At 36.1% G+C, this 11023-nt stretch overlaps 2 protein-coding genes across 2 annotated transcripts in view; one reads left to right on the top strand and one right to left on the bottom strand.

The window, feature by feature from the left end:
- The window catches only part of TFG (trafficking from ER to golgi regulator), a 51531-nt gene extending 48519 nt beyond the window's left edge, over positions 1–3012 (top strand). Inside the window, exon 7 of the mRNA XM_007945778.2 lies at positions 2624–3012. Coding sequence (XP_007943969.1) covers positions 2624–3012 — 389 coding nt within the window. The remainder of the gene's footprint in view (positions 1–2623) is intronic.
- Positions 3013–4976: 1964 nt separating this feature from the next.
- LOC103201149 (ABI family member 3 binding protein) overlaps positions 4977–11023 on the bottom strand; it is a 430073-nt gene continuing 424026 nt past the window's right edge. Inside the window, 5 exon segments of the mRNA XM_042781643.1 lie at positions 4977–5092; positions 6304–6426; positions 7357–7518; positions 8197–8226; positions 9309–9388. Coding sequence (XP_042637577.1) covers positions 4977–5092; positions 6304–6426; positions 7357–7518; positions 8197–8226; positions 9309–9388 — 511 coding nt within the window.

Genomic DNA, 11023 nt, shown 5'->3' with positions numbered 1-11023 from the left:
GGGTTTGAACCACCAGCCTTCTGGTTAGCAGTCAAGTGCCTTAGGCACTATGCTACCAGAGCTCCTACCATAAAAGTAGAATTGTATAAAACATAATTCAGGCAACTGGAAGCTCTGGTGGTGCAGTGCTTAAGGCATTTGACTGCTAACCAGAAAGCTCACAGTTCAAACTCACCAGCCGTTCTTCAGAAGGAGGATGGGGAGATCTACTTCATAGTGATACCGCTTCAGAAATCCAAGGAGGGGTCGCTATGAGTCAGATCCGACTCAACGGCAGTGAGTTTGGTTTAGTTCTGAGAGCATTCAGATGCTCCCCCATTATAAAAAAAATAGGCATTCTGGATATGTTGTTTTTGTTTTCCCATCTAGCTACTGAAGAGTGTCCATCTTTAAATGGGATAAATATCTTTAACATAAGTTTGGTTAAAATTCAGGTAATTTCTACATTTGTCATAGCAGAGTGTTTGTCTTGACTCTTGTTTTACAGCCAAAGATTTAAATATCAAAAATTCAACTTCAACTCAACATAATTTATATTATAAGTTAAATCTTAAGTATATTATAATTTGTAGAAAAGACCTAGTCAACCCTCATTGTGCTTAGAATCATGTGGAGAGCATTTTGAAAGAGCCTGGGCCCTATTCTCAGAGGTTATATTTCTTTTGGTCAGTAATAGGACTCAGGCTTTGATACTTAAAAAACAATGCAGGTCCTTCTAATGTGCAGCCAGGGTTTGGTACCACTGATTGGGTTCCACTGCCTCATTTTATAGAAGAAGCTACTCCAGAGTTCATAGAGGTTGTGCCAGGCCCAAGGATATGCACCCATTCAGTAGGAAGCTGGACCAGAACCCAGTTCTGTCTTTGCAATTCTGTACTTCCCCTGTATCATGCTGTGTTTTCTAATCAGGTTTCTATAAAGGAATAGGTAGTATTTTTTGTATTTTTGTATAGGTGTAGTATGTTTTGTGGAGCATATGACCCCTTGTCCTAGAGGCAGGAGGGAGACTAACATGTATTAGAAGCATTGCTGCATTTATCATCAAGATGAGTAGCCTGCTAATGAAACTACATCATTGGGGTAAATTCCTCTCCTGAGCAATAAATAAGGATCTGATTGCTTCAAGACTCATTCAGAAAGCTAGCTTAGATTTCAGCTGCCTGGATATAAAAAATGCAGCATTTAAAAATTTTTGTTCACAGCCTTAAATTTGAATAGACATTTGCAGCATAAGAGCTCAAGCCTTCTGTTTCTCTAAAAACTTAACATAATAGATGTTTAAAAATTTTTTATATAAAGGATAGGAAATGTTGTATGACATTCAAGATTTTGCCATAAATTGATTTTAGTTCAGTATTGAGATGCTACCACAAGTTAAATGATTTAGATTAATTTATTAAAAATTAAGCTTGCTCCTGATGATTTTAGACTGTCTTCATGCTGAATAAATTTTAGTTTTCTTCAAATTATCATCTTTCTATTTCTGATCCCCCTAGTCACTTTAACTTGAATTTTATTGAGAGATATGGAGATAGCGAACTAAATACTCTGCTTGGAGATTTTAAGTGGTTATAGTAACATTGGACCATCTTTGACACTGTTGGTCAGTTCCCTCTGTAACCTTTTCCAGTTTTATTCATGGACTATGTCAAAAAGGTTTCTTTCATGAGTAGATTTTGAACCCAGGTTCAAGGTGAGTTCAGAATATACTCAAATTTATTCAATCCTTTTTTTTTTTCCTTAAATACAGGGTTGTACATATTTTAATAATTTTCTTATGTATCTGGTGTTTAATGCTGACAGGATTCCAGTCAATGGAGAGGTTTCATTGCAAGTAGCTGCAGGTGTGTTTCATGGTAGAGATAAAAGTTTTCAGTGAAGCAGACTTTTTCTTTTTTAAAAAATTACATCCTAGTAAATGACTAATTTGGATGTTGATTTTATGGGGCAGTAGGGTATGCTTTTTGTATGTTATGTTGTTACTGTTAAGTCAGTATTTTGAGTTTTAAAGGTAAAAATATCAGCTATCAAATCTAAACGAAACAAGATTTTAAGGATTTGAAAATGAGTTCTCAAAGTTTGTTTTAGTGGCTTGGTTTTTACAGAGTATGAGTAAACTTTAAAGCGCCTCATTAGCATGTTAAGATGTATGTATTTGTAATATCATTGTTTCATTAAAAAATATTCATTCCCTGTGGTACATTTCTATTTGGGGACTGGTATTTGGGCCTCCCCTCAAAACCAGGTTAATGACGACTCAGCTTTTGTGTTTTGGTTTTCCTAGAAAATACAAAATATAATTAATGCATTTCTCATTTGAGCATCTATTCTGTACTAGGAATCATGCTAGGACAGGATCTTTGTGCTTAAACATTATATAGTTTAGAAGCATTTATAATAAAGAAATATGTGTAGTGGCTTCAATTTAAAATTAGTGAGTTTAAAAAATTACCTATTTGGACTTGAAATAATAAACTCTGTCACTCTCCTTGTTTGTATATATTTGTGAGCAAGTTTGTTAAACTTCTTACCAGTTTTGGTTCATAACAGTACAACTGATTCTCTGGAAAATTTGCAGGAAAAGATAAATAAGACATACATGTTATTTATTTTGCCTTCACAGCAAGCTATAGTCAGCAGACTGGGCCCCAGCAACCTCAGCAGTTCCAGGGATATGGTCAGCAACCAGCTTCCCAGGCACCAGCTCCTGCCTTTTCTGGTCAGCCTCAACAACTACCTGCTCAACCTCCACAGCAGTATCCTCCACAGCCGAGCAGTTATCCTCCACAGACTTATACTACTCAAACTTCTCAGCCTACTAATTACACTGTGGCCCCTGCCTCACAACCTGGAATGGCTCCTAGCCAACCTGGGGCCTATCAACCAAGACCAGGTTTTACTCCACCTCCTGGAAGTACCATGACCCCTCCTCCTAGTGGGCCTAACCCATATGCACGTAATCGTCCTCCTTTTGGTCAGGGCTATACCCAGCCTGGACCTGGTTATCGATAAGGGGGCTCAGCTACACTGATAAATGCACCTGTTTGCCTCCTGAAAGACTCCAATACTACTACTATTTTATTTTAATTTGTATTGAAGTTCAGAAATTTAAAAAGCAGAGCATTTTTTATGATATCATTGTTGCTGTTCATTGAAAATATAATTTGCTGGGACACAAAAAAGACCAAAATGAAAATTTTCTTTTCTCCCCCTGCTTTAAAACGTAGCAGCTTCCTAATTATTTTATTATTTTGGAACACTACTCTTTAAATCTGTGTAAAATGATTGACTTTCTAGCTTACCTTGTTCAAAGGATATTAAAAATGATAGGTTTAGCCATCTGATTTGGCTTTTTTAATATTAACATGATGTACTAAAGTAGATCCCTTTGAGAAGACAACTAGGTATTATATATAAAATGTAACATTGATAGGTTAATAAAGATGATTGAATCCATTAGTCTTCTTGTAATTTAATTTAGTCATTAACATTATAGATATATGACAAACAAGAAACAGTCATATTTTTTCAGAAATCCTTTTTGGTGTTTGTATGGCCTTAAAGTATAAATCTTTAAATGAAGTATAAACAGTTTTCTATTCAGAGAAACATGGTGTTGTTTTCCCTGACTCAGAGAACTTTTTAACAATCAATCAATCAATCAGTCATTGGTTTTAAAAAATGTATCACTTTTAAGTAGATTTCACAGGAAGAAAGAAAGATAGGTTGTCTTAGGATATGAACACAATAGCTAGCAAGGGAGTTTTGGAAGACCTGGAATAATTTTGATTTTCCTTTTTATGGAGGTGATGGAAAAGTATAAATAAGTTAAGTGCTGATGAACCGATCAGAAATGAAGTATTCAGTCGTCTTATTCAGTCTCTTTAGTGCAGAGTTTGATTAATTGTTTGTTTGAAAAATATATAGCATTGCTAAAAATGAAACATGTTGAAAGTTCAACACACACTGGAAAGGGCTTTTCAGAGTGAAGGCTATAATGCAACATCCCATCTCCCTCCCCAGATGAAGGAAAACAACAGTACTTTTTAACAAAAATGAGTTAGGTTTTTATTACCACTTCTATTAAACAGAAAACATCTTTTTCATTCATTCATAGGGGCCTTATATATACATATATACTAAAGTGTAAAATAGTAGGGAGCTCATAATGCATTACCTTTATGTGCTCAGACCTCACATTCAGTCTCTGCATACAGCTTGATTATATCAGATTAAAAACATGAGGAACACAAAAAAGTACACTTGGATATTACAACATATATCTGGGTAGAGAAAGAACAAAATGGATCTTTTGAAACTGAGTATATCAAGTTCTCAATTCCATTTTCAAATAAAATGAAATCATTTCAAACAAATTCTTTTCAATAATTTGCGAACATTTAAAGATGTATATTAGAATGTTTTCTTAAGTACTTCAGAAAAGCAATTCAGCTGTTGCAAAAAAAATTGAAGTTTAAATATACATGAATATTAGGACTTTCCCACCCCCAGATATATATGCTGAAGATAATTTGATCCAATAAGTTAAACTAACTAGAGAATTATGGAAGTAACTCACCGTAGAAAAGAGTGTATGTTAATAAAAATATCTTTCAAAAGTATATTAAAGTTTTTTTGATGTTAATTTTGTCATAAAAGTATCTCAAAACATTACAACAGTGATAAATATACAAATGATCTCTTAAAAAAACATGAATAGGGAGCCAGCTTCCCCAAAAATGTTATTCTGTTAATACCTTGCTTTCTTAAAATGACTTTAAAAAAACCTGATAAATATTTTCAGCAGTCTTTTCTAATAATAAACATCTAGTATTGCTATTAATTAAACTTTAAACTTTTATACATAGTAAACAAAACAGCTTTAAATGAATGTGACAAATAGCATAATGTCATCTTTATTTTTCTTTTTTTTGCCATGATGAAATAAAAGGCACTTGACAGCATGGTTGCAGCATTTACCATTTCCCAGGTATTGTCATTCCACATTCATACCACTGGACATAATTTATGTGGGTGTGACCACCTATTTTTCCAAACTGGACAGGTTCCTGACGAACTGCTCTGAAATAGCCTAAGAGGGGAAATAATTTAATTTTAATATTTACTACATTATACTTTTACCTCACTGGTTATGTATATAGACCAACGTGTGTCATTGAGTGACTGAGGATGACTTTGGGTGAAGCAGTATATTTAAGAAAATAGCAACAGAAGCCTTGGTGTCTTTCCTGAGGCAGTAATGGCTGGCTAGAATTGGGCACGTGAAGAAAGTAGACGTGCTTACCAAGGTAGGATGGGATAGTTGGCGTTCTGGGGTGTTTTCTTCTCTTTTTTTGGAATGTCACTGACCACACTCAGTAGAGCTCTCCCTGTCTTACCTGAAAGTGTTCTTTCTGCATATTAAAGACTATAGGGGTGTCTATGAAGACCTGACCTTCATAAGGGTGTTACTAGAACATTAGGAATACAAAAGTTAGGGTAGTTATAAGATGGTTTAACTTGTAAGTCTTAATTGCTCTTAGTGAAATCATCTTTATATGATTAAAAATTTCACTGAAATGTTACAGAGATAGACAAAATTCATAGTATTTTATATTCCAGTTCCTATGATTCAGCAGTTCCAACTGCCCATTAATAGGTTGACAGATTTTACTGACTAATCTTTTAGTATGGTTGATACTTTTTAAGTGCATGTGTGCAAAATGTTGCTGAAAAATCTGTAATCATATGTATTAAATCATTACAAAGACCCGCTTTGTAATTCCTGAGTAATATGGACAATTTATCCTTTACTATACTGTCTTTTTCAGTTCATTAAATAGCTTAGTAGTAATATGTCTTTAGCAAGTTACAGAGGTTATTCATTTGTCAATAGAATTTTTCTAATTTAATTGTATCAGTATAAAATTAGAAGGTAAACTTTTTTCCCATTTATGGTAGTAAAGGTTTCTTTTTTTGAGAGACAGACAATAAAATAATGCAGATGATGCTCAGTATGACAGAAACCATAAAGGTGATACATGAATGATTTGCGTAAGACGGCTCTTTTGCAAATTCAGATTTCCTTGAAGTAGACTATTTATGTGTGTCTCTGTATAGTTTCGTTTTGGTCTAAGGAATGGAGCTGTAAGGACTGTAAGTTAAGAAACTTGTATTAAAGTCTTAATTTTTTCTAGTCAGACAATTAGAGCAGTAGTACTGTAAACTTAATTTTAAATCGGTTGCTTTCCTTTCTGGGTTAATCTGCAAAATCCTCTTAGGGAGGAGGCTCAGAAAACATACCTTCTTTGGTGGGTAACTGATCAGAGGTGAGTTGCTGTCCAGTGCGTCCATCTAAAAATGAATCTACGAACTGGCAATGATCTTCTCCATAACCCCTCAGATCACCTATGTTATAAAACTTTCCTGAAGAACCAGAGATTTAAAAGGATGATGAAGTGTTACATTCTTTGACACGTGGCAATTCTAGCATAATTAAATCATTTCAAATAATCAGTCTCCTCTTCCATCCCATGCCCACTCCCCCCAATCCCTAACGTTCAAGTCAACAGTGTCCCTTGCCTGAACTACTGGAATAGTCTCCCAGCTGTTCACCCTGCTTTTACTCTTGCCACCCCTTCTGCTCTTCCTGGCAGAGGTTAGTGATCTTTTAAAAAATGCAAGTCAAAGTTATTTTCTCCATAAATCTCTCCAGTAGTTTCCCATTATACTTAAAATTCAGAGTCCTTACCAGTTCTAAAGCCCCCGTGGTTTCATACCTGTCTGCTTGCCCATCCCCATCACATACCAAACCCCAGCCTCACTAGAGGAACAGATGTGTTTTGCCTCAGACCTTTACTTTATCTGCCCTCTACTTCTGATGCTCTATCCCTAGAACTTTGCAAGACTGGTTCCTTTGAATGATTTTCTTAGCACAAACTCGATGGCGTGAGTTTGGTTTTTTGGTTTGGAGTCTCTGGCGGGTAGAAAATCTTAAGGTTGTCATAGTCTATCCATTGAATATTATTAGAAACACATTTTATTATCAATAGGCTTTTCACCCTTGAATGGCTGTAACAAAATTGAGCTTGGATGTGTTAGTACCCGTTCATTCAAGTTTCCTATGATAGCACTGTTTAAATTGCATTTTCCTTATTTACCTTCTAATAGCATGTCTCAAATCCTTGTTTTCTAGTCTGATAAGTATTCCAGTAACATCTTAAGAGGAAATTACTTGTATTTATTTACATCACACTTTAATACTTGGAACTCTCCTTAGGAAAAGCCAAATTATAGTGTGCTACAAAACATTCCCCTGAAGGAAAGGCTCAAAAGAGGCCTAGCAGCCTTGCTTACCTGTGAGGGAGTCGCTCAGATAAATCTTGTACCTGAGAGAGTTGCATAGCTGCACTCCTACGAACTTTTTATACCATGTCCTTTTGACATACTGTTTGCCCTGACATTCTGAGTAAGAGTCTGAATTAAAGGGTCTCTCAGTCCAGATGGCATCTCTTCCTGCTATAAAAGGAAAACACATGACTTGAGTTTAGTATTTGCCTCTTGGAAAAAATGAAGCACTTTCCTAAAAACTTTAAAGAAGCAGTTGCAAATTTCATTTAAACTTACTGGTGGTACCTGATTTTCTCTAGTGCCAAATACGGGGTCCAAAGATACAAAGATTTAAACAAGCAAACCTAAATTAAATTCCTGTCAATAGTGTGATGTCAGAGCAGTGTGTAGGTGTTTAATAGCCTCTGCAGTGCTATGGGTAGATGGCATTCTTAAGCAAATTTACATATTTTTTGAAGCATATTACAAAAGCTAAACAGCTGTTTTAATGTGACTTGTTACTAAAAGTGGGAATGAAGGATAAATTATATCTTGATTTAATTATTAAACAGCATTTGTCCTAGCCTGGTACATTAATGACCTAGAAACCTTATGGGGGAGTTCTACTCTGTCCTGTAGGGTCACTATGAGTCACAAACAACTCATTGGCAGTGTGTATGGTACATTAATGAAGGCAGGTTTCAAAATACCCAGCTTGTTCCCAGAACATGTTTAGGTAAACATTCACACCTGATTAATATTCTAAGAGAAACTTGAAAAAAGTGAAATCCTAACCAAATTTCTGCCATGCCTGTTGAATTAGTTTAGAAAAGCATGTCTGTTTTCCCGCTTAGACAGGGTACTCACCTGAAACTGGCTCGCTCACTCTAGGGTCCGCTGAGGAGGAATAGTAAACAGAGTGAGAAAGTATTAGGTCAGTAACTCCCAGTGACCCAGTAGCATGGTGAAAAACATGAGCAGTTGCAGGTGTTAAAAAATCCTAACTGCAAAATGACACATTTCTTGCTAAAGACCAAACTTGAAAGTTTGGTTTTGGAAATCATTCTCTGTTGAAGAATCTCCATTCCCCTAGGTACTCAGCTGTATGTGATGCATGTGATTTGAGTATTTAAAAGGGGTCTTTGTCACTGTTTCAGCCTTCACATCAATTTTAAAACCTTTTGTCTTTTAGCTTCATTCAAAAACGTTTGGTAAACTTACTAAGATACCATGAACTGCAGTTGGTGTAAGAATTATGCAAATAATGCTGTGTGTGCTTGCAAGGTCAGATCACAAAATTTCACAGCTGAGCATTAAAAAACTATCAAGAATTTGTTTTCTGGATGTGCTGTGGTTCAGCAGCCAGAAGAAGTACAACTGGAAGGCTCCTTAGAAGCGAGAATGGCCAGACTTCCACACACATACTTTGGTCATGTTGTCAGAAGGGACCAGTCCTTGGAGAAGGATGTCACGGTTGGGAAAGTAGAGGGTCAATGGAAAAGGGGAAGGCCCTCAAAAGGATGAATTGATGTAGTGGCTGCAACGATGGGGTCGAACATAGAAAGGACTGTGAGAACGGTGCAGGACTGGGCAGTGTTTTGCTCTGTTGTACGTAGGGTTGCTGTGAGGTGGAGCCAACTCAGCAGCACCTGACAACAACGTGGTTCAGCATGCTTGATTCGTTCGTTCAGGCATAGAAGGGAACCCTCATTCACTCGATTTTTGAGTATAGTATATGCCTTTTTTTTTTTTTCCTTTTTCACTGATAAGGTCTGATTATCAGTGACAAGATAAATGAAAAGTGTAAGTAGTATTTCCTCAAGAGTACCTTCAATTTGACTTTTTTCATGGATGATTTTAGAAATTCAAGAAATTAATTAAGTACACATATTATTTAGCTGGGTTTCAAACAATTTTCAAAACATTGCTACAGTGTGCCCATTTCCGTACTTGTGGGGAATTACTGTTGATGTGATTACCTGATTCGGTACTGAATGCCACTGTATTGCTGGCTGGGCCTTCACCAAGTGGGTTTTTGGGTTTCACCTGGAATTCATAGCTGTTTAGGGGGGAAATACGAATAATTGTAACATATTCGTAAGGGTTAGGAAGCAACATACTGATACCTCTCTGGATTCTGTTTTGAAATAATAATGACACTTAGATATCAGTGTAGAGCAAGGACATTTTAATACATTCAAGGACTCATAAATATTATCTTCTATAACTTTTTCTCATGACATATGTCACTAGAAATGTCAAAATGAGATAATAAAGATATGGGGTATGGGAATTACAAAATCTAACACAGTAGAGGAGCAAAAGATGATGGTGAGATGTGGACATAAATAAATAAATACATGGAACAAATAGATGAGTATTTGACCACTTTGAAGAATCAGCTAGAAATACAGATTTAATTTAGCAGAAGAAATAGTTAAATAATTGAAAATGGTTGCTTCTAGGAAACAGAATGTAGGAATAGAGAGGAGAGTTAAAACCATGTATGTGTACTTCTGGAAAAATAGAAATTTAATTTTAAAAGACTTTTATAAACCCTATTACATCAAAACAAGTATCTGAATGGAGTACAGTCTGGGTAACAACTGCATCAAGCCTCTGGACCCCACAGAGGACACACCAGGTAAGTAACACTCCTTCCAGATGCCAGGCCTGGTTCTGCCTGGGTAGATCATGTGTACCAACAAAAACAATCCTTTTGCACATTCTTATTAGGAGGCAACCTGTTGCAGTGGTGAAGAACGTGGACTTTGCAGTCAGAAAGATACAGATTCACACCTGCACTCAATATTTACCATGTGACTTAAGGTAAGTTACCTATAACTTCTTTGAACCTCACTTTCTTCATATATAAAATGAGGATAGTAATGGTTTTGGTGAGGATTAAATGAGATAGCACACGTAAAAGCAAGGAGCCTGGCACATAGTAACTGAAATAAAACATCTGAACAAAAGATATCAAAGGGTGGCTTGAGAAGATAAAATATGAAATGTGCAAACATCTATAGTTAGAAAACCAAAAGGGAAGAACATGCTTAGCATATCACAGGCTGAAAATTCAAGCCTAGAGTTACACTATTGAAAGATTCTACAGGCAAAATATTGAACAATGAAAGAAGCATCAAAAGAAAATGGAATGTACAGTCACTGTACCAAAAAGAATTAATCTTCATTCAACCATTTCAGGACGTAGCATATGATCAAGAACCAATGGTATTGAAGAAATCCAAGGTGCACTGAAGGAAATGACAAGAAACAAGGCTCCAGCAACTGGCTGAAATGTTTCAATAAACAGATGCACTGCTGGAAGCGCTCACCCCTGTATGACAAGAAATTTGGAAGACAGCAACCTGACCAACTGACTGGAAGAGATCCATATCTGTGCCCATTCCAAAGAAAGATGACAGAATGTGGAAATTATTGAACAATATCATTAATATCACACACAAGTAAAATTTTGCTAAGGATAATTCAAAAAACACTTGCAGCAACTATTGGTCTCTTCTTGTCTGGAGCAAAGAAGAGTGAAGAAAATCAAAGTCATTGGAAACAATTAGTCCAAAGGTAAGATGGACCACGAGGACTTCAGCCTTCACAACCCTGAGATCAGAAGAGCTAGACGGTGCCTGGACAATGCCAACTGCTCGGAAAGGGATCAAAACAGGAAATTCTG

This window comes from Orycteropus afer, unplaced genomic scaffold, assembly GCF_000298275.1.
Source record: "Orycteropus afer afer isolate SDZICR_OR568_19922 unplaced genomic scaffold, OryAfe1.0 scaffold00143, whole genome shotgun sequence".
Taxonomy (NCBI): Eukaryota; Metazoa; Chordata; class Mammalia; order Tubulidentata; family Orycteropodidae; genus Orycteropus; species Orycteropus afer.
The sequence above is the reverse complement of the archived record's forward strand: the minus strand, read 5'-3'. Positions and strand labels throughout refer to the sequence as shown.